The following is an 18,898-nucleotide window of genomic DNA, read 5'->3' as shown; positions in this document are numbered from 1 at the left end:
ATTCCAGTGTATCACGCGGATGGACAAGTTGTCTTATGTTTTCCAGACGGATTCGCCCGTTATCGTGTTGTAATAGTACAATTGACCACTCTGCGGGTCGTAAATCTCTTGCCACGGGTCGGTGGCGTCACTAGGCGCTGACGTGTCGTACGCGCCGCCGTTCGTAGTATCATAGCCGGCTTGCAGATCGTAGTCGGCTTGGTAATCGTAGCCAGCTTGGTGATCGTAGCCAGCTTGGTGATCGTAGCCAGCTTGGTGATCGTAGCCGGCTTGCTGATCGTAGTCGGCTTGCTGATCGTAGCCGGCTTGCTGATCGTAGCCGGCTTGCTGATCGTAGCCAGCTTGGTGACCGTACGCGGCTGGTTGATCGTAAGCGGCACCGTAGCCACCTTGCTGGTCGTAGCCGGCTTGCTGGGCATAGCTCTGAGTCAAGTCGTAGCTGGCGGCAGCGTAGTCGTCGTACGATGTTGCAGCGTACGCCAAGGGTGTCTCCAGCGCAGTCGCTTGCGTCGCTGGTTGCGCTTCATAGTGTGCCCCACCATAGGACGAATCACCGAACGATGTTGGTTCGTACGCAGCATGGCTGTCGTACAAGACGGATCCGTCCATCAATGGGGCAGCCGCGTAGAGATCAGCGTAGCTTGGTTCGTAGCCGTCAACTGTCGTAGCACCGCTCACCGAGTACTCGCCGCTGGGGTAACTTGCAGTGGCGCCGTAGCCACTATTCGACGCATCGTACGCAGCAGTCACCTCTTGGCCGTACACCTCGGACGCTGCTGCGTAGTAGCCACCGCCATTGCTCGTTGCAGCCGCGTCGTACGTGGGCTGTGTAAAGTCATAATATGCGGGGTCCGTGTCCGAGCTGTACGCGCCGTAGTTGTCGGTCGTCTGCTGATAGTACGCTGCCTCGGTGTAGGCGGTACTGGCATCGTAAATCCCTTGAGTGGCACCCTCATATGCATCCACATGACTATCTGCGTGGACATCGGCTGGGTAGCTTGACGTGCCGTCAGCATATGTGCCAGCAAAACCACTTGATGCGTCGTGCGACGGGTCGTAGCTGGTGTGGCCTTCAGCAGTAGCAGCCTCCGGCGGCGGGTCGTCTTCGTCGTCGTCCTTACTCTCCAGTGGCGCGAGCCCTTCCAGCTCGGCAAAGGACGCCAAGCGCACTGCCGCCGCCACGGCCGTCATCGAGATGCTTGATCGCCGTCGACCGGCGCTAATCACCGACCGCCGGCGCTCGCTCCTCTTGTCGAGGTCAAGCTGCTCGGCTTGCTCTTCGTTGCGAATTTCTAGTGCGACTTTTTTGCGCAGCGCGGCGCCTTGTACCGACTTGGCCATTTTGTTAAGGGACTTGCCCAAGAACGAGTCTTCGTCGACGCGGTGGGCGAGGGACTGCACTTTGGTACCGAGGCTCGCCACTACCACACCAGCTTCTAGCAGCCAAGAAAGCGGAGTACCAGACGTACGTGCATTCGCGACGTGAACGTCTGGGACGGCCTTGTGCAGTTTGGCCAAACCGGTTTTCTTTTGCCTAGATCGGAGTGTGTCTGGTGAGCTGTTTTGATGATTCCATGCAAACATGTCTTTGAGATTGGTGGGAAATTGCGTCGAGAACTCGATTGCGTAATACGGGGACCGCACCGCGCTCTCAGGGCGAAATGGCGTGTGAAGCGCAATACTAGCTTCGAGCATGGCTTCGGAAGCGTGGATGTAGCACACGTGGTCTTGGATTCTAGCCCGAAATGCTAAACGCAGCGAGATCACAGTGCGACGCACCGCAACGCTTGGCCATTCACGACCCAGCCACGTACGTCCTCGCTCGTCTCAAGGAGCGTGCTGCCCTAAACAAGGCATCTCGCTTCTCGTCCAAGCATCTGGCTCAAGATCCGTACAGTGGCAACCGACGCATGCCCGGGTAGTAGGACGCCGAGGAAGAGGTATTCGTCGAGCGGCACTTGGAGTTTTCGAATCCGCGCAAGAATCTGTCGACACCAGCGTGGACACTCTGTCGAAAAAGCCTCCACAAACCTTGTGGCGCGTGTAGACGTTGAGACGGCGCAGCACTTGGTGGGCCGGCGTGTCGGTCTCGAGGAACCCGGCCTTTCCAAAGATGTCCTTGACCGCAAACCCGAGTGTCCGTTGTTTCTAAGACAATATTGTTCATCGCTCGACCGTGGGTGTCGTCCCTCACCTTGCGGTCGCGCTGGCGTTTGGCCCACTCAGCTTGCTTGGCCGTGGCCAACGAAAGAAGTTTTTCGAACCCTTTTTGGTGCGCCAGCTACAAGACAGTGGTGTATACATTCCATCATCAATCCAAGGAGAATCGTATACCTTGCGCCGCCAGTTGCGCTGGATGCGCAGTGCGCCCTGAAGACGCCGTGCTTCCAGGTCGCGCTGGTCGTGCATGCGCTTTTGCTCGGCTTCGAGCTTTTCGCGTCGGTCGATATGCACGCGGTTCATTGCGTCGTCGAGCGAGAACGGCATGAACGGGATCGTCTAGACAAGTTATCCATTCTCATTTCCATTTCCTAGGTTGAAATAAAGCAAAAGGACATACCTCGAGTCGACAGAGCTCGGGCGGGTGGGCGTGGGCGCACGACAGGCACAGCTTGACGTCGTGTGTGAGGCACTGCACGCGCACCGCACGCACTTGCTTGCAGTCGGGACAAAGCGGGACAAGCGGGTCGGCCCTAGTCGATATATCATATCACGTAGACCGAAAATCTTTCGGTCTACGTGTGAAATGCGAGATTGCCCTTTTGATGGACATAATGCATGCAGTTGTCGCAATAGTCGGCGTTGCATTGGTGGCAGTGGCGCGTTCCGACCTGTTGTGCTCAGCAATCATCAAGTGGGCACCAAGTACCTGGAACTTGCAGAGACTGCAGCCTTGGACAGGAAAGTGAATGTGGGACGCCATCTTGCCTTTGGCATGCAGCTGCGCGTAGCACGATGCGCAGTACATGTCTTCGCAGTGAAAGCACGACTCGGCGATCGGGTTGATCTAACAATATTATTGAACACGCATAGACAATATTCCGACCACAAACGTTGCAGTTGGTGCAGCGGATCGAATACTCGGTATCTGCATCGGCCATTGGAATCACGTCCGTGTCGACGTCGCCTTTGCCGAGCAAGCGCGGCTTGGTCCACGTCGAGTAGCCCGTGCGTGGGTTGGTCCAGTACGGAAGCCCCGTCGCGGCGTCAATGTACTTGCGAAACACCTAATTTCGTTCGCCCACTGCAAACTTTGTGAATAGAAGAGTGTACCGCGCGCACAAGAGACCGCAGATAGCTCTGTGACGCCCGCCGTCGCCACGCCCGTTGAATGGTCACCGCCGCCTCCGACACCAGTCGTTGCTACCGCCGCGATTCCGTGACGCGATATACGGCGTCGGTTGTACCTGCCACTCGACGCGCTTGATGTGCAAGAGAGCGTTGCCACGATCTCGGTCTCGCGCTCGTCGGGCGAGGCGCTGGATCCGCCGCGCAGCATGTTCGAGCCACTGGTTGACGTATAGAACGAGCTGGTCCGCAGCTAGTCAGCACATCATACAGCGACACATGATGTCCTTCGATGACGTACCTTTGTACTTGGTTGCCCATTTGCCGCTGTTGATGTGCTTGGTCACGAGTGTGAGCAAGCGTGCGTCGGGCGAGAGATCTTCTTTTTTCGACTTGATTTCGAGTATTGCCATGTCCTTGAGCGCCGCCGTAAACATCGCGTACGAGAGTGAGATGCGCGACTGACTCGGGTGCTCCTTGAGGCGACCGAGGACCTTATCAGCGTCCGACGACATGTCCATGTGCCGTGACGTATTGGGGAACGCGTCTCGAAACACTTTGAGAAACTTCGACCGGTCCAGTCGCAGCTGCTGGAGCTCTTTCAACGGCATCGAGCTCAAGTGTTCGCGCTTGAGGCCGTTGTAGTCGAGGAAGAGCAGCTGAAGTAGTGGAAACGAAACCTGTTGCGGCGTAAAGCCGCTCCCGCTGCTCAGCCACGCCGGGTATATCTACACCCAATTTTTGAGTTTGAGATTGCATTTTGGCACAACGTCATCTCAAAAACACGTACGAGAACGTCACCGATGGCGCCTTCAAGCGACTTGAAGATCAAATACTCGACGGCGGCTTGGCGACAGCACTGAAGCGAGGCAGCACATACGAGGTGCGTCTCGTGGCGACGGCGCACCGTGTCACGAAGCCGGTGCATCTAGACACCACTATGGTTGTCACGTCCCATAGTGTCAATGTATACATAGCGCATGGCGAGCCAGGGTCGCACGAGACGCTGGAGCGTTGTGGCACAGCGCCGAGCACAAGCCATCTCGGCCAGTGCGAGTTTTGCCAGTCGCCGGCCGCGGATACCTCGAAACTAGACAGCGTCGTTCGCTTCAAACACGCAATTCATTGAAAAATGGACCTTGCGCTGGATACGTCGGGCTGCCAGCGTGCGTCGCCGGTGCCGGCGCGCACGCCACTTGGCCACGGCGTTGCGCGTGACCTTGTCGAGCCAGAGGTATTTCACTTGCTTGCGCGCTCGGCGGCCGCGCCACAGCTTCTGGATGCGCGTCGCATGGGCAAAGAGCGCCGTCTTGCGCAGCTGCAAGAATTCGATTTGCGCGTACAGTGTCTTCAAGTATTTCTTGTAGCGAAGTCGCGCACAGCGCCAGGCGCGCTGGATGATGACGGCGGCGTGTCGACGCCGATCCGAGGCTCTCGCCGCCGCGCTCGACGCTGACAAAAATGACGTGAGCGCGCCGCGTGCGCGGTTTTGCGCCTTTTGGAGCCCGCGCGACACGAGCGCGAGCGGCTGGGCCCGGCGCTTGGCATAGGCCTCGACCCGCATCAAGCGTGCTTGCTTCCGCCGGACGAGGCGATTCAATTGCCACTTGCGCCGTAGAATCCACGTACTGATCACACGCTGGAGCAGTCGTGCAGCGGCCATGCGCGCCGGAAGGGAAGCCAGCAGGCCTAACTTGCGCCTCTTGTAGTTGCGGTACACCACGTATGAGGCGAGCGCTTGCGTGAGAAACATCATGGCCGCCTCTTGGCGTACGGTCGCGCGGTACCGACGACCCGCGCGCCGACAAAGCCAAGCCCGTGCACAGGTTTGAATCCGGAACGCCGCGCCGTGGGACTCGAACCGGTTGGCGATCGCGAGTGTCGGGTCGCAGAGCTTGGCCACGATCGCGGCGCGCTTCTTGTGTAGCGCTGCGCGGGCGGCGTCGCACCGACCGCGGCGGCCGCGGAAGACGCGCTGGATGGTGGTAGCGGCCGCGTGGCGCCGGACGTCGGCGAGCATGGCGGCGAAGCGAAGTGCGCGGGCTTTCTGATAGAGCACGAGGTGCTGGATGACGCGGGCAGCGGCATGCTTGGCGGCCGCCTCGGCGTGCCGCCGGCGTAAGCCGTTGTGTCGAAATGTCATTTGTATCGTAAGCGCCGACACGCGGCGGTGCGCGATGCGTTGGTCGAGCACTGCCGCCGTCGCGGCGTGGAGCGCGGCATACGTTGCGCGCAGCTGGACACAGGCCCGCCGGGCGCGGTGCCCGCGGTAGACGCGGCTAAGGACCCGCACGGCCGCATCTCGTTCCTGTTCCCGAGATAATGCTACAAAGGTCATCCAGTGGTGCCATGCGTCGTCGTAAAAGTGCAACAAGAAGGTCTCGAACGCTCGCTTGATGATGGCGCCAGCTTTCGACTGGCAGAGCGCGGCGAGGTTGCGCTCCATGAGGAACGACAGCGGAAGGAGCGTCTCGGCGTCGTGAAGCGCCGTGTCGACGTCGATCTCAGCCGCGCGAACCTCGTCGGCCTGGTGATGGCGCGCCGAGGTCAGCGCTTTTTGCAGCTTTTGGTCGAGAAGACGCGCTTTGGGCGGCGATGCCACCGGCGCTGGCAGCGGGAGTACTGATAAATTGGCTTTTCGGTTGAGCTCGTACGACATGACAGTGTGCAATCGCTCGCGCCGGTCGTGGAGCGACTCGGGCCGGGGCTGCGGTTGTGCTGGCCGTTGTTGCCGCGGTGGCTTCTTGGCCGGTAGTTTCTTGGTCCTGGATTTGCGCAGAAGCGTGTAAATATCATCCGCCTTGGTAGGTACGCCACTCGACGACGGCGCCAAGCGCTCGAGGAAGCGCTCGTTCGTGTCGTGGCCGGCCTCGATGCTGCGCAGATGCGCCAGGAGCTTCTGCATCTCCATCGTGGCGACCGCAAAAGATACGAGGTTTGACGACGCGTGCTTCTGATTCGTTGAAATGTGGCGATATATCGCATATTCATTGGCTGAAACGTTGCAAATGCAATCTTTTTAGCGAATGCAATGGCGCTAGCGTGTGTGGCACGGTTTTATACTGCGTTGGTATGGTTCACGCGTTGGATTGGTCGATAAGCGGGAAATAATTTAGGATCGAGAATTGGATTGGCCGAATCGGTGTGCTTTTGGCCAATGGCATCGATGTATTTCTGACCCCATCTTCACTGGTGTTCTCAATTCATTTCGAGCACGATGGCGCAACAGCAGAAGGTCCTGAGCTTGTACCGCACGATGCTGCGCCAGGCCGCCCAGTACGAGGTGCGATCTGCCAGCATAATCGGTCCTCTCATGCCTCTTCTGTAGAACTACACGTTCCGCTCGTACGCCCAGCGCCGCATCAAGTCCGACTTCCACGCCAAGAAGAGCGCCGCCGGCGCCGAGGCCGAGGCCGCCTTGGCGTTTGGCCACGACCAGCTCGCGATCCTCCGGCGACAGGTTGCCATCAGCAAGCTGTACCCTGGTGAGAAGTCCGTCATGGAAGGTGTCCGCAACTAATAACCTAAATCACATCACGCGTCTTGTCCGTGACCCTGCCGCACCTATCGCGCCCTGTGATTGCACGTCTGGCACCATTATAGCTCCAGTGTGCTAACACTAGGCAATACCGGTCTTGAAGCATCGATCGTACATCCGTCTTGACGGGCCGACTGGCACGGCCGCATGTCGCCGAGCTCACCGTACGACGACTGCGAACGATCAAGAGCAATCACCGTCGATGTGGCCGCGCGGTTGGCGTCAGTTGTCGAGCTGCAAGCGCCGCTTTGTCCAGGCACACGCGTCTGCATAGGCGCCGCCGTGTTGCCGCCCATTTGGCCCGTGAGCCAATAAGTACTTGTCCTTAATCCACGTCCAGCACCTCGGGCGTGGGGAAATGCACAGTAGACTGGGCGGACCGCTGGACTATGTTCGCGTTGAGATATATAAATTCTTGACGTAGACGCCTGGCATCGAGCTGCATCGCAGGTGGTCAATATGACGTACCATTGCGCCCGACGTCCACGGTCGCAACAGGCGGCATCGTCACTCGATACCTGTTAACTAATGCGAGCTGCGAACCATCGATTTTCAGAGCAAAAACCCAATTTTTAGACCAACGTGACGCTGTGTACTTGAGTGCGTTCCCGCCGTGACGTACTCGGTCAACTCGCGCGACTCGATCCTCCATTTCTCCTCACTGGATGCAAGAATGGCGGGTCGAGCCTCTGCCTGACCGTGATACAGTAATACCTAGAAATGTCTTCCGCCGCCCTCCCTGTATGTCCACAGGCAGTCACATCTTTAAAGAGTAATCCATTCGGCGTGCGTAGCACTCGACTTGTCGGGGAGGTAGCTATGGGCTTGCGTTTGTGGACGAACGTTTGAGCTGAGTGCAGGCCACCACGCTGCCACGTCATATACTATTTTTAGCCAATCCGATGCGTAATGGCGATGGAACAAGCGTTGATTGGAGGACATTCCGCTTTTGAAGTTTACATTTCAAAGAAAGCCATCTTAGACAAATGCGCGTCGTGAACGGGTCCATCAACCACAGCATCGCCGCGCACGAAGCCGCGATGCGAAAATACCGAGCAGCCAAGACGTTTGCCTACTCGGACAAGGTGTCCAATGACACGTTGCCCGAGCTCCGCGTCGAGGGCGTCGACGGCATCCTGCAATGGCCTCTGCCGCCAGCACAAGAGCAACAGCTCTTCGCGCGCTACACTGCTGTCAACGGTAGCATCTCAGTTCCGCTGGAAGACACAGATACCGGCTACGAAGACGAGAGTCCGTGGCAAGACTATTTGTACGACCAGATTGTCGACACCGTCGACCTCGGGCTGGGGCTCACGACGACGAGTCTCCAGGTGTACTTTTCGCATTTGTGTCTCGACACGAAGGGCTCGGTGGACGCGTTCACACCCCATTACATTGACGCAGAGTCCTTTGACAGGACTCTCTTTGGCACACTCGTGCTTGTGCTGCCTTCTCCATACAATGGTGGCAAGATCACGGTGTCGTACGATGGCGCGTCCACGTTGGTGCAGTTGAAGCCGCTCAAAAAGGCAATGCGCTTTTTGGCTACGTACCGAAACACGACAATGTCATCCGCGCCCATCACGTCTGGCTACCGCGCCGCGCTCGTATATCACTTGGTCGGGATGCACCTTCCGCTCAACGACACGTCGCTCCTCCCGGTGCCGCGGCACGAGACCATTTCTGCGTTTGCAACGATCGCAACGACGCCGCTGCCATTCTTTCAACGCATTGCTCGCCCGATTCCATACGCACTGTCAGCGCTTACCTTTGACGCGTTGACGCCAGCGGACGCGGACTTTGTTGGTATCCTCGTCGCCACGCAGCGCTACGACGTCACGCTTGTGCAGTTGAAGGTGGATTTCCTTTCGTCTATCTCCGACACTGGAATTATCAATGAAGTGACCGCGTGCGTGCCACACCCGTCGTGCCGCATCCCCAAGGTTGTTCGGGAGCGTTTGCTTGGAAATAGCGCCAGCGCCTTTCTTCGCGACCGCCCCATTCCACCCGGTGACGACGAAGACAGCGATGGGTGTCCGTTTACCGCGATTCTCTTTTGGCCCAAGGCCTGTCGCGTCGGCATCGTGGGAGTCGACGTCGCCCTCCCGCTACTCGAGAAAGCGATTTTGAAGCCAAAAGCCAACAAGCTCGGTCTCGACAGTGCCGACGACCTTGTTCGCGGTGCCATTGGTCTCTTCCGAAGCATGTCGCGCCAGCACGTTTTGGGCAAATTGCCGTTCAAGTACGTCGTCATGATGACCGACGCCTTGGTTGATAGCAACAACGTCACCATGGCGGAGCTCTTTCTTAGCGAGGCGGTCTCGGTCTATGGTCGACTCGACCACTATGCGGCAACCTACATGATCCACTTGTGCTTACTCGAGTACGGGTGGCCAGCTCTGCAGAAGGCGATGTTGCGGCTCATCCAACGCTGGGTCATAGTCAGTGTGGGCTCGATCGCTCGACTCTTGGCTAATTTGGCGGGGGCCACCAGCGACAGCAAGGTCACCCCACTGCAGCAGCCGTTTGTTTGTGAATTCTTCAAGCGCTGCTGGCACGAGGTACTCGTGCACCAACGCACATGGCTGACCTGGACGATCGACGAGAACATGCTTCTCATGGACTGGTATCTTCACGACATGGCGCCGTTGGATGCGAACGGCCACTGGCTGGGCCAGAAGCTGCCGCCGGCGCTCGTGTCGGTTGTCGACAGCTTCCTCTACAAGCACCGCCATGGGGTGTACACACTGCTATCACTGGGAAAAGGCACTGCTTGGCGACTCGACGTCCTGCCCGACCTTCTTCTCAAGGCGGTCGCGCTGCAACCGGCGCTGGTTCAAAAGCCGTATCTGAATGTCATTACGACGGATGTCGACGGACACGTGCTCGGTGACTTCTTCGATACGTCAAGCCTCCAAAGTGGCTTCAGTCTCTTGCGCGTCATGGACCAAATTGGCCGCTGCGACGAGCGACTCATGGAGAAGGTGGCGCTGCTCGCTGGCTTCAAAGTCGTGATTGCCGTCTCGTGGCTCGTCACAAACCAGTTGACGATCGCGCCGTCGACGCGCGATTCGGCCATCGTCTTCTTGGACACTTGTGCCGTCGGGCTCATCGAAAATGCAAAATATGAGGAAGCCATACCCGATGTCATTGTGCTTCTCGTCATGGCAACCGTCAAGGCGTTCAACGTCATTGCTCCCGAGAAGTTCCCGAGTTTTCTCATGAAATGGCTTCCAACAATGCCGCCGACCCGCATTGCGAACCGCTTGCAGCTCTTCCCCATCATTGTGCAAGTGGCGGCCATGTTCCCCGACCGCTTCCGCGACACGATTGTCGACCTCGCAACACAGTGCCGCGCGACCTTTCTGGGCGACGCAGATCGGACGGCGCCACCAGGAGAGCGATCGGAGTCCGAGGCGCTTGCCATTGTGGACGCACACTTTTTCAAAGACAGAGATTTAACGTCGGTTGCGACGTTGGACGCTTTGCTTGCGCCAACTCCAACGACGCCTCCACCCAAAGGCGGCAAAAGCAAGTCGCGCAAGCGCCGCCGGCGCAAGGACTCCAATGCATAGCCAATTCATCGACGACGTGTATAATTAACATGCAAATTTAGTTCACATACGACTCGACGTTTGTCCAGTGGTGCCTCCAACTGGGCCGCTACAACGCTATGCATAAATTTGGGCACCAAAGTACCATTTTAGGAAGCGCGCGCTGCTGTTTCGACCCTTTTACGATAGCGAAACGGGCCACTTCGGTCATTTTGACCACATTGCCCGTACATACATGTACATGTATATGTACAACACAGTCGATAGCATGGGTGCCACTTTTCTCTAAATACAGTGTACTTACGAAAGTGACAAATTCTACAAAACTAAAGAGCCGTGTTGTGTACGGGGCCGACGGCTTCAACAATTGACGACCGAGCTGCGCGTTTTGTCCCTGGTGTACAGTGCTCGAATGGATGACGTGGCAGCTCAAACGGATCCGAGGTTGTGTACCATATCCTTTGGCGTCGAAACGAACATAGCAGCGTGGACATTAAATGTATTCAAACCGTTATACATGAGGACACTTTATCGCTTGAGTAAGCGAAGGTTTAAGCAAAGGTATGCAGGAGTCTTAGAGCTGCGCAAGCGCGATCGTGACGCCGAGGCCAAGCGCCAGCGTCGACGTTGTGGGCAGCGATGGTGCCGCGCTCGCGCCATTGCCGCCCGACGCACCGCCGTTGCCGTTGCCGCCAATGTTCTTAAACGTGTTGGACGCACCATTGTTGCACGTGGGCTGTGCGGTCGTGCACTGCAGGATCGGCACTAGACAAAAATGGGAGACTCAGAACTCAGTCGTAGCAAACAAGACGATAACGTACCCGACGGCGTCGGGGGCAAGTCGACCGTCGGAAAGTCGACGGGGCACGTCATCACCGTCGTCCGCGCCGGCGTGAACGCGTCCTTGGTGACGGTCGATGCCTTGGTAGAGTTGTAGGCCAAGGCGAGGTTGTCAAACTCGGGATACTTGTTGTAGACGCACGGGATCGTGTCGTGGTCGCAGTTGTCGGGCGTAAAGTACCCGACACCGTACCGCCCCGCGTCCTTCTTGGCATACGGCGGCGTCGCTGTGATGAGACATGAGTTGTTTTAGCAAAACGAATAGGATTGACATACCCGCCTTGTCGATGAGGTTGGCCTTCTCGACGCTGTACTCGAACGCGTTGCCGCCCGAGACGTACTCTGTCATCTCAGCTTCTTCGTTCATCCATTTTGCCTATCGGGTCCTTTGATGTCGAGTCGAAATTTGAGATGAAAACTTTACCTCCAAGAAGGTGCGCTGCTGCTCAATGTTGTTGATCGTGTTGGTGATAGCGATGCAGCCAAACTCGCCAAAGACGATCGGGCGCGAGTAGCCCGCCTTCTTGTAGTCGCCCACGAGCTTTTGCAGACCCTTGGAGTCGGCATACTTGAGGTGCGTCGTCGGGTCGCACTCGACGTACGGGTTGAAGCCGATCCTATCGACAATCTTGCGTCAGCATTCGGTCTAAGCCAGTATGGAAGATCAAACTGTACCATTCGGCCCGGGTGTTTTCGTCGTTGTTCTTGAGACAGTCGTAGTAGCCGAGCCAGGACGCGCGCGGGTGCGACGGCGTGTCAACGTCTGCGTTGTCGAGACCGATCGGCACTTGGCGTACGGAGCTCGCGCACTTTTGAGCATACGCACGGACATCGCGGATGAGCGCCTTGACGCACGGCGCCGACTTTTCAATCTTTGGGGCCAAGTTGTTTTCATTGCCGACGCTGAAACCCTAACCACAATGATGGCATTCAATACCCGACACGATCAATGAAGCGGCCACATACGAGCACGTTGTCGTAGACTGCAAACGCGTTGTAGATCATTTGGGCGCGCGTAAACATCGCCGGCGAGTAGCATTTCGGGGCTTCTTCGTCCAGGATGTAGCAGCCCTCGCAGCTATAAACAGATGGTTTAGTAAAAGGGACTAGGAAATGCGGGTGGACGTACACGGCCGACATGCCCACAAATGCATACATGCCGAGCTTGTTGAGCTCGCACATAAACTTGTCGTGCGACTTGGACGGATCGACTGCGTACATGCGGACCGTGTTGACGCCAAGCGCTTGGAGCTGCGCGAGCTGCGGGCGCCAGATCGTCTCCATGTCGTCCGAGAACCAGTCGATCGAGTTGGCGTTGAATTTGGTGCCGGCGTTCGCACGCGGGAAGAAGCTCATGCCCTTGATGCGGAACTCGGCGCCCGTCGTGTGCTCGAAAAACTTGTAGCCCTTGATGACGAGCGGGCTCACCCAGCCGGACGCCGGGATCTTGTTTTGCGCAGTCGCCGTCATGGCCGCGAGAAGTGAAAGCGTGCACAAGAGCGTCGGCGCGTGCATGATAGAAGTGTTGATACAAAGGATGTCGATCCGATTGGAAAATGAGCGTTCGAAACCATCGCGTTCGGCGCGCACGCACATCCAGCGTCTGCGCGAAGCCAGTTGCCACCGCATCACCGGTGCCAGATGGCATCTAGTCGAAATATTGGTTTTTCAGATTGCTGATATTGATTTGACTGTAGCTCGTTCGTGTCCTTTTTGTTTATACAATTGCACTTGCATGGCAAGGTTGCGTATGGACCAGCGCTATCAGCTCCTTGGATGATTGATCCAGCTTGACACCAGCTGTTTTTCAAACTGTGGCATTGCTCTCATTAGGACTCTCCACGGTTCGGCTCGGCTCGGCTCGGCTTGAAGCCGCGTGCATGAGAGCATCTCATGCACGCGCGAGTCTGTGGTGGGACACGGCTGCGACTCTATTAACGGGGTTGTCAAGAATTTTGCTGATCGAATTTGCTTGAATTGAACAGACCCAAAATGTCGATTTACGTTTTCGCGATCGTCCCGAAAAGACAAGATATTGCACTCGTTTTTCTTGATGATTTGGGCCCTTTTCAATCGCCAGCTCCGCACGACATGAGCACAGGTCTATATACTAGGTTTACCCCGTGTCACGGCCGACCCGCGCCTGTTTATTTGGGCTTGGTCGCACCCACGGCAAGGTAGCAATGGTAGAATGACTCGGGATGACTGAAAATTCGCACAAGACCGACGTAACAACCTTCTTTGCCAACTGCATGCGACTGTGTACAGTGTACAATGAGCCTTTTAGGATCCAGTGCAAAACCATCGAGCTCAGACTTTGCACTTGGTGTCGACGAACGAGGCGCGATGCTCGAATACTAAACTGCGGTCTCTTGCCATAAGCGCGTCGTCGTTCGCACGAAGTAAAATTGTTATGGCGGCTGCCTAGCGGGTTGTGAGACCCACCGCTCGCACGGAAAGATTGTGTCATTGGTGCATTGCGGATTCGCCCTGGCGTAGCGATATACTGTTCAAGATGTATTGCTTGCCACTAAGATCTTATGCGCTCGTGTCGCTGCGTCGGGCGCGCTTGCGCGACGTCGTCGTCATTCGAGCGAGCAATGCGTTGAGCGTCGCAAGGCACTGCAGATCACCCCGTCGGTTGAGCTTCGCATCGTAATAATCGAAGTCTTCGTCGTCGCGCGACGTCCTATGCTCTGCCATTCCGCGCTTGAACCCGTCGCGGCAGTGGGTTGCGAGATGGAGCACGACATCGCGATGTTTGTCCCGGTACATGGCGGCCATTTCCTCCACCACTGGAAAGAGCTGGTCCCGCGTGAACGTGAGCGACGTCGGTTCATCTGGGAGCCACTGCGTGAAAAAGCTCGCGACCTTCTCGGGGGCGACGGTGTCGAGCGCCTTGACCAACTCGGCCACGATGTTCACAATACAATGGTCCTTTGCGTCCGCATTGACTGCGTCGTCAAGGAACCGCTGCGCCTTGTTGTCCAAATACGCGGCCACACGCTCGCGCGTCACCGCCGACACGGGCGTTTTCGTGACGAGGTATGCAAAGGCGTCAGCTGCGTCTGTGCCGCAGAGCGTCCGAACTTTGTCCATGAGCGCTTCGTCGCAGCGACCGATGCGGTCCATGCAGCTCAAGAGACTGTAGACGCCAGTGAAGCCCAAAGTCGCATAGTAGTCGCCCCTTGTGTGCGCGTCGGCGAGGGTTGCAATCACTTCCAAATACGGTGTTTGAACCAACGCTGGCTGCAGCGCAACTGCCTTGACGAGGAAGGTTGGAAGACATTGCAGTCGCCATTTCGTGTCCATCTCCAGCGACAGCAGTGTGTACACCCCATGGCGGTGCTTGTAGAGGAAGCTGTCGACAACCGACACGAGCGCTGGCGGCAGCTTCTGGCTCAGCCAGTGGCCGTTCACGTGGAACGGCGCAATGTCGTGAAGGTAGCCGTCCATGAGGACAATGTACTCGTCGATCGTCGAGGTCGGCCATGTGGGTTGGTGCACGAGTACCTCGTGCCAAGAGCGCTTGAAGAATTCACAAACAAACGGCTGCTGCAGTGGGGCGACCTTGCTGTTGTTCGTGGCACCCGCCAAGTTCGCCAAGAGCCGAGCGGTCGAGCTCACGTCGTCTTTGACCCAGCGTTGGATGAGCCGCAGCATGGCTGCCTCCAGAGCCAACCACCCGTATTTCGCCAAGCATTTCTCAATCATAACGACCGCTGCGTCAAACTCGAGCCAGCGGGTGACCACGACAACGTCACCAATAAAGAGGTCGGCCATGGCCACGTTGTTGCATCCAACCAAAGCCTCGGCCATCTTTGCCGCGTCCTTGAGGGACAACGTGGCGTTTTTGAGTGACAGCATGCTCTGAACGAGGCCGATCGTACCGCCGACAAGATCATCGGCGCTGTCGAGGCCGAGCTTGTTGGCCTTGGGTCGAGCAACCGCATTCTTGAGCAGCGGCAGCACGAGCTGCGCGCCCACGATGCTGACGCGGCACATCTTGGGCCAAAAGAGGATCGCAGCCGCCGGGCATTCGTCCGGCGATTGGGGAACGTCGTGGAGAAACGCGTGGGCGCTCTTCCCTAGCACATGCTCGACGACGACATTCGGAATTTGGCACGAACGGTGCGGCGCGCAAGCCGCCACAGTGTTGAGAAAGCCCTTCTTTTTCGAGTACGGCAAGGTGCCTTCCGTAAAGCAGACAAGGGCCACGTCATAGCACTTTGTAGCGACGAGAATCGCCACAAAATCAGCGTCCGTCCGACTCAACGATCGAAATGTGAGCTCGTGCATATTGTAACAAAGAGGGCGGGCAATGCGCTCGCAGACTGGTAGCGGCGTCGCCGCAATCGTGGCCAGAGCAGCAATGGTCGCGTGTCGCGGCACGGGCATGAGTGACGTGTCGCCAACAAAGAAGTTCAAACCCACCGAGTGGTACACGAGCGCCGCGCGGTAGCCAGCCGTGATGGGCGCGAATGACATCGTCGTATTTTGGTACGTCGCTAAAAGTGCATGGGCCCCAACTCGATGCTTGTCGACTTGCCGTCGTAGCTGATCGTGAGCGCACCGCCGCTGTACGCCGACGGCAGCAGGAGCACGAGGGTGCCAAAGACGTTGTAGCCATGATTCTCCGCGTCCTCGAGGCTTTCCGCACTCGGAGTGAGCGCGTTCGCAGTGCCGTTCGTGTCGATGCACGCATGAGACAAGCACACGGCAATGTCCGTTGTCGTCATCTCGAGTCGGCTGTCGACAACATCGAGGACGTACGCGTCAAAAACGTCTTTCCACGCATCTTGGTTGGTGATATAGACGTCCGGCGCGGGCACGACAATACTGCCATTGACAGCATAACGCGCGACGAGCTGGGCCATTTGACCTTGCGGCAGCGGCCATTGCAGGATGTAGTCGACGCCCTTGACGCTGAGTTCGGGCAGCGTGCCATGGGGCATCGCGTTCGCGTAAGCCAGTGTCCTGACCGCTCGATACTGGCGCATCGCGGCTTCGTGCGCGGCAACACCGGGGCTGCTCGACCCCTTGACACGAACCATGGGCTGAAATGGCCTTTCTTTGAAATGGATGTTTTATGACTGGACGCTCGGCCAATGAAACCGTTTCTTGCTCAACGCGGATCGGGATTGGCTAAAAAGACCATGACGTGGCAGCCCCAGGGGCGTCCTCGCCGGTGTGCGACACAGACACGGCGATTCTAGCCTCCGCAGAGGCGTTCCTATGTGTACCTTTACACCCCTTCCTGTAGGTTATAACATGCATTGAGATGCTCTACTTCTATTATTGCAAGACGATGTGTGCAACAATGGCGGATGCTTGGTCAACTCAATGATGCTCAACATCTGCAATCGATGGCATTAGATGTTATGCTCAAGGCCCACAGAGCACGCGTTTCTTCATCTCTTGGCGAGCGTCCCAGTCGGGCTCACAGCCGTCTTCGGGCGTCGACCGAAAGCGCAGCTTGAGAATGCCGCTGCGGCGCGGACCCTCGCCTTTGCCCGTGTCGTCAGCATCCCACGACGCTGGCAAGACCCAATTGGCAAGCGGAGGTTCGTTTTTGCCAGGCGCATACGAATAATCGACCCAGTTGTCGCCCTACACATATATATCAATGTCTCCAATGTACAAATGCGTCATCGAATCCAACGACCTCTTCGACGATCGCAAGATGCACGAGGATCTTGGCGACCGCGTAGTCCTCCAAGACGCTTAAATCGAGCTCGTAGTACCGGTCCGGTTTGAGCGGGTTGAGGATGTTGAGCCACCCAAGGTACGTCGCGAGCACTTTTTGCTCGGGCACCGAAAGCGCATCGAAAATGTCGACAAAGTTCTCGGCGTCCATGAGCCGCGAGAAGAGAAGGCGCGCGGCTTCGACGCGGCCAAAGTTGCCGATCGGCATGCTCAGCACAATTCGACTTGCTTGCGCGACGGTCAGGAACCGGTCGCTCGTCACAATCTCAATCTGAATCAGCTTGAGTCGGATTTCCTCTTTGGTGTTTTTGATGCGAAAAATATTCGCTTGTGCAAACGTCGTCAAGTTGAAGAACCGGTCTCTTCGCACCGAGTCCCGAATCTTCTGCCAGCGCATGCGGGCCGGGGACAAAGTGGTCGCCGTGTGCTTGTCGTGCTCCGACATGTCGACATAGTACGTGTCCCGTGCGAGCTCCTTGAGCAGCTGCGTGTAGCGCCGGTCGCTCAGGGCTTGCGCGCCTACCACACAACGCTAAACCGATGACAATGGATATGTTCAATTATACCTGGTGGTGGTCGGCGCGTCGATACATAGTCGAATTCGAGGCGCCCGGCTTGCGGCAGCGAGTCAAAGAACGAGGTCGTGAGCACAATGCGCTGGCCGTCCAGCATTTCGTTGCGATAGTTTTCCCAGTTAGCGTGCTGCGACGTGTCTACACCACATTTTTGGTTCAAACGAAGACAACTTGTCCACGATACCGCCCCGCTGGGACGCGATCGACGCCTTCTTCTCCGACTGCGCGACTTCCACGAGCTTCCTCGCGACCCACCGGTCCGTGTGCGCGCTTAAATCGAGCGAAAAGTGCGCGGTGGGGTTGCCCATGATGACAGTATACGCGTTTCCGAGCTCGAGCTTGAGCTTCGCGCGCTCCCGCAACGAGAGCGCCATTGAGACGAGCCGCTGCGCCTCGCGCGCGGTCAGCATCTGCAGCACGAGGTTTGCAATTTCTTTGACGCGCACGTCCTTGGCGAGACCGCCGCATTGATCGAGGAGCTCGTACGCTTGCGGCGCCGTAAACAAAATCTAGACAAGACACTGTACAACATGTGTTTTTGACCAACCACAAACCTCCGAGTCGTGCACAGCCATGTTGAGAAGATCGAGCTTCTCCGAGGAGCTCTTGGCTTGGCTCTGAATGTTCTTGATAAGCTGGGCAACGCCGCCGTCCGAGAGACCTATCCGCTCATAGTCAGTCGACATGTAGCCAGACCACGGGTCGCAGCCTCGATGCGACACGCGTCGGATGCGAAATGGAGCGTACGGTGGCGGGCGTCGTCCGAGTCGAGCGTCGCCTCTCGTTCGTACACAAAGACCAGCTCGAGCCGGCCTTCTTGCGGCACCTGCCACACTTGGTTGGTCGCAACGTCTCGCAAAGCGAACGCCTGGTCCTTCGCCGGCATGGTCGACTGCCGTCGGACGTACGACTTGATGAATTCAACAAACTCGGGGCCCTCAATCGTGCCGCTGTTGTCGAGGTCGTACTGCGCAATGACGTTGGTGACGTCATGGTCCGTCATGTGAATATCGAGCATCTGTCCAAACCAATACTGTCAACAATTCGACAAGTATGGAATTTTATACCTGCAGCGCCGTCTGGAGCTCGACTGCGTCAATGCCGCCCGACGAATCCGTGTCAATGACGCAAAACAGGGCCGAAAAGAACATGTTGCTAAAGTCGAATTCGTCCAAATTGGCCACCGACGTTGATGGCTGCAGCTGCTTCATGGCCGCCAGAATCGCCTCCAACGTGGGGAGCGTCGGGCGCATGTTGAGCCCGAGAAACACAGCTTGGAGCGCGGCCGTGTCGATGCGCAGCTCTTTCGTCTTCTTCTGTTGCTTGAGCGTAGCGTAAAAGACGTCCAAGGGACTGTGAAAGACGGTCGCCATCGGCGGTGGCACAAGCGTGATCAT

General features: G+C 57.3%; 7 protein-coding genes across 7 annotated transcripts in view; 2 read left to right on the top strand and 5 right to left on the bottom strand.

The window, feature by feature from the left end:
* Positions 1 to 14: 14 nt before the first annotated feature.
* On the bottom strand, positions 15 to 6,216 carry SDRG_00764 (hypothetical protein). The gene is made up of 18 exons (XM_008606256.1): positions 4,427 to 6,216; positions 4,262 to 4,378; positions 4,079 to 4,216; positions 3,590 to 4,016; positions 3,408 to 3,541; positions 3,274 to 3,363; positions 3,054 to 3,227; positions 2,870 to 3,007; positions 2,740 to 2,831; positions 2,561 to 2,693; positions 2,335 to 2,499; positions 2,195 to 2,281; positions 2,032 to 2,148; positions 1,896 to 1,985; positions 1,780 to 1,844; positions 1,583 to 1,735; positions 1,470 to 1,534; positions 15 to 1,421 (listed from the first exon to the last, which is right to left on the bottom strand). The coding sequence occupies exons 1-18, from the start codon at positions 6,197 to 6,199 to the stop codon at positions 34 to 36; spliced, it is 5,346 nt and encodes a 1,781-aa protein (XP_008604478.1). The 5' UTR covers positions 6,200 to 6,216; the 3' UTR covers positions 15 to 33.
* Positions 6,217 to 6,493: 277 nt separating this feature from the next.
* SDRG_00763 (hypothetical protein) lies at positions 6,494 to 7,229 on the top strand. Its single transcript, XM_008606255.1, has 2 exons — positions 6,494 to 6,571; positions 6,617 to 7,229. The coding sequence occupies exons 1-2, from the start codon at positions 6,506 to 6,508 to the stop codon at positions 6,806 to 6,808; spliced, it is 258 nt and encodes an 85-aa protein (XP_008604477.1). The 5' UTR covers positions 6,494 to 6,505; the 3' UTR covers positions 6,809 to 7,229.
* A 554-nt stretch (positions 7,230 to 7,783) lies between these two features.
* Positions 7,784 to 10,453, top strand: SDRG_00762 (hypothetical protein). The gene has a single exon (XM_008606254.1). It carries the CDS (start codon positions 7,813 to 7,815, stop codon positions 10,399 to 10,401), a length of 2,589 nt encoding a protein of 862 aa, XP_008604476.1. The 5' UTR covers positions 7,784 to 7,812; the 3' UTR covers positions 10,402 to 10,453.
* A 413-nt stretch (positions 10,454 to 10,866) lies between these two features.
* Positions 10,867 to 12,764, bottom strand: SDRG_00761 (hypothetical protein). The gene is made up of 7 exons (XM_008606253.1): positions 12,350 to 12,764; positions 12,187 to 12,298; positions 11,896 to 12,131; positions 11,645 to 11,837; positions 11,497 to 11,596; positions 11,202 to 11,447; positions 10,867 to 11,145 (listed from the first exon to the last, which is right to left on the bottom strand). Exons 1-7 carry the CDS (start codon positions 12,733 to 12,735, stop codon positions 10,955 to 10,957), a joined length of 1,464 nt encoding a protein of 487 aa, XP_008604475.1. The 5' UTR covers positions 12,736 to 12,764; the 3' UTR covers positions 10,867 to 10,954.
* Positions 12,765 to 13,691: 927 nt separating this feature from the next.
* Positions 13,692 to 15,708, bottom strand: SDRG_00760 (hypothetical protein; the record flags this gene model as incomplete). Its single annotated transcript, XM_008606252.1, has 1 exon — positions 13,692 to 15,708. The coding sequence occupies one exon, from the start codon at positions 15,706 to 15,708 to the stop codon at positions 13,759 to 13,761; it is 1,950 nt and encodes a 649-aa protein (XP_008604474.1). The 3' UTR covers positions 13,692 to 13,758.
* A 19-nt stretch (positions 15,709 to 15,727) lies between these two features.
* Positions 15,728 to 16,288, bottom strand: SDRG_00759 (hypothetical protein). The gene has a single exon (XM_008606251.1). It carries the CDS (start codon positions 16,272 to 16,274, stop codon positions 15,729 to 15,731), a length of 546 nt encoding a protein of 181 aa, XP_008604473.1. The 5' UTR covers positions 16,275 to 16,288; the 3' UTR covers position 15,728.
* Positions 16,289 to 16,570: 282 nt separating this feature from the next.
* The window catches only part of SDRG_00758 (hypothetical protein), a gene marked incomplete at its 5' end in the record, with an annotated part of 4,811 nt that continues 2,483 nt past the window's right edge, over positions 16,571 to 18,898 (bottom strand). Inside the window, 7 exons of the mRNA XM_008606250.1 lie at positions 16,571 to 16,830; positions 16,886 to 17,445; positions 17,493 to 17,639; positions 17,686 to 18,010; positions 18,056 to 18,162; positions 18,249 to 18,519; positions 18,569 to 18,823. Of these exons, the coding sequence (XP_008604472.1) occupies positions 16,606 to 16,830; positions 16,886 to 17,445; positions 17,493 to 17,639; positions 17,686 to 18,010; positions 18,056 to 18,162; positions 18,249 to 18,519; positions 18,569 to 18,823 (1,890 nt within the window). The remainder of the gene's footprint in view (positions 16,831 to 16,885; positions 17,446 to 17,492; positions 17,640 to 17,685; positions 18,011 to 18,055; positions 18,163 to 18,248; positions 18,520 to 18,568; positions 18,824 to 18,898) is intronic.

Source organism: Saprolegnia diclina (genome assembly GCF_000281045.1).
Source record: "Saprolegnia diclina VS20 unplaced genomic scaffold supercont1.2, whole genome shotgun sequence".
NCBI lineage: Eukaryota > Oomycota > Saprolegniomycetes > Saprolegniales > Saprolegniaceae > Saprolegnia > Saprolegnia diclina.
This window is presented reverse-complemented; position numbering and strand designations above follow the sequence as displayed.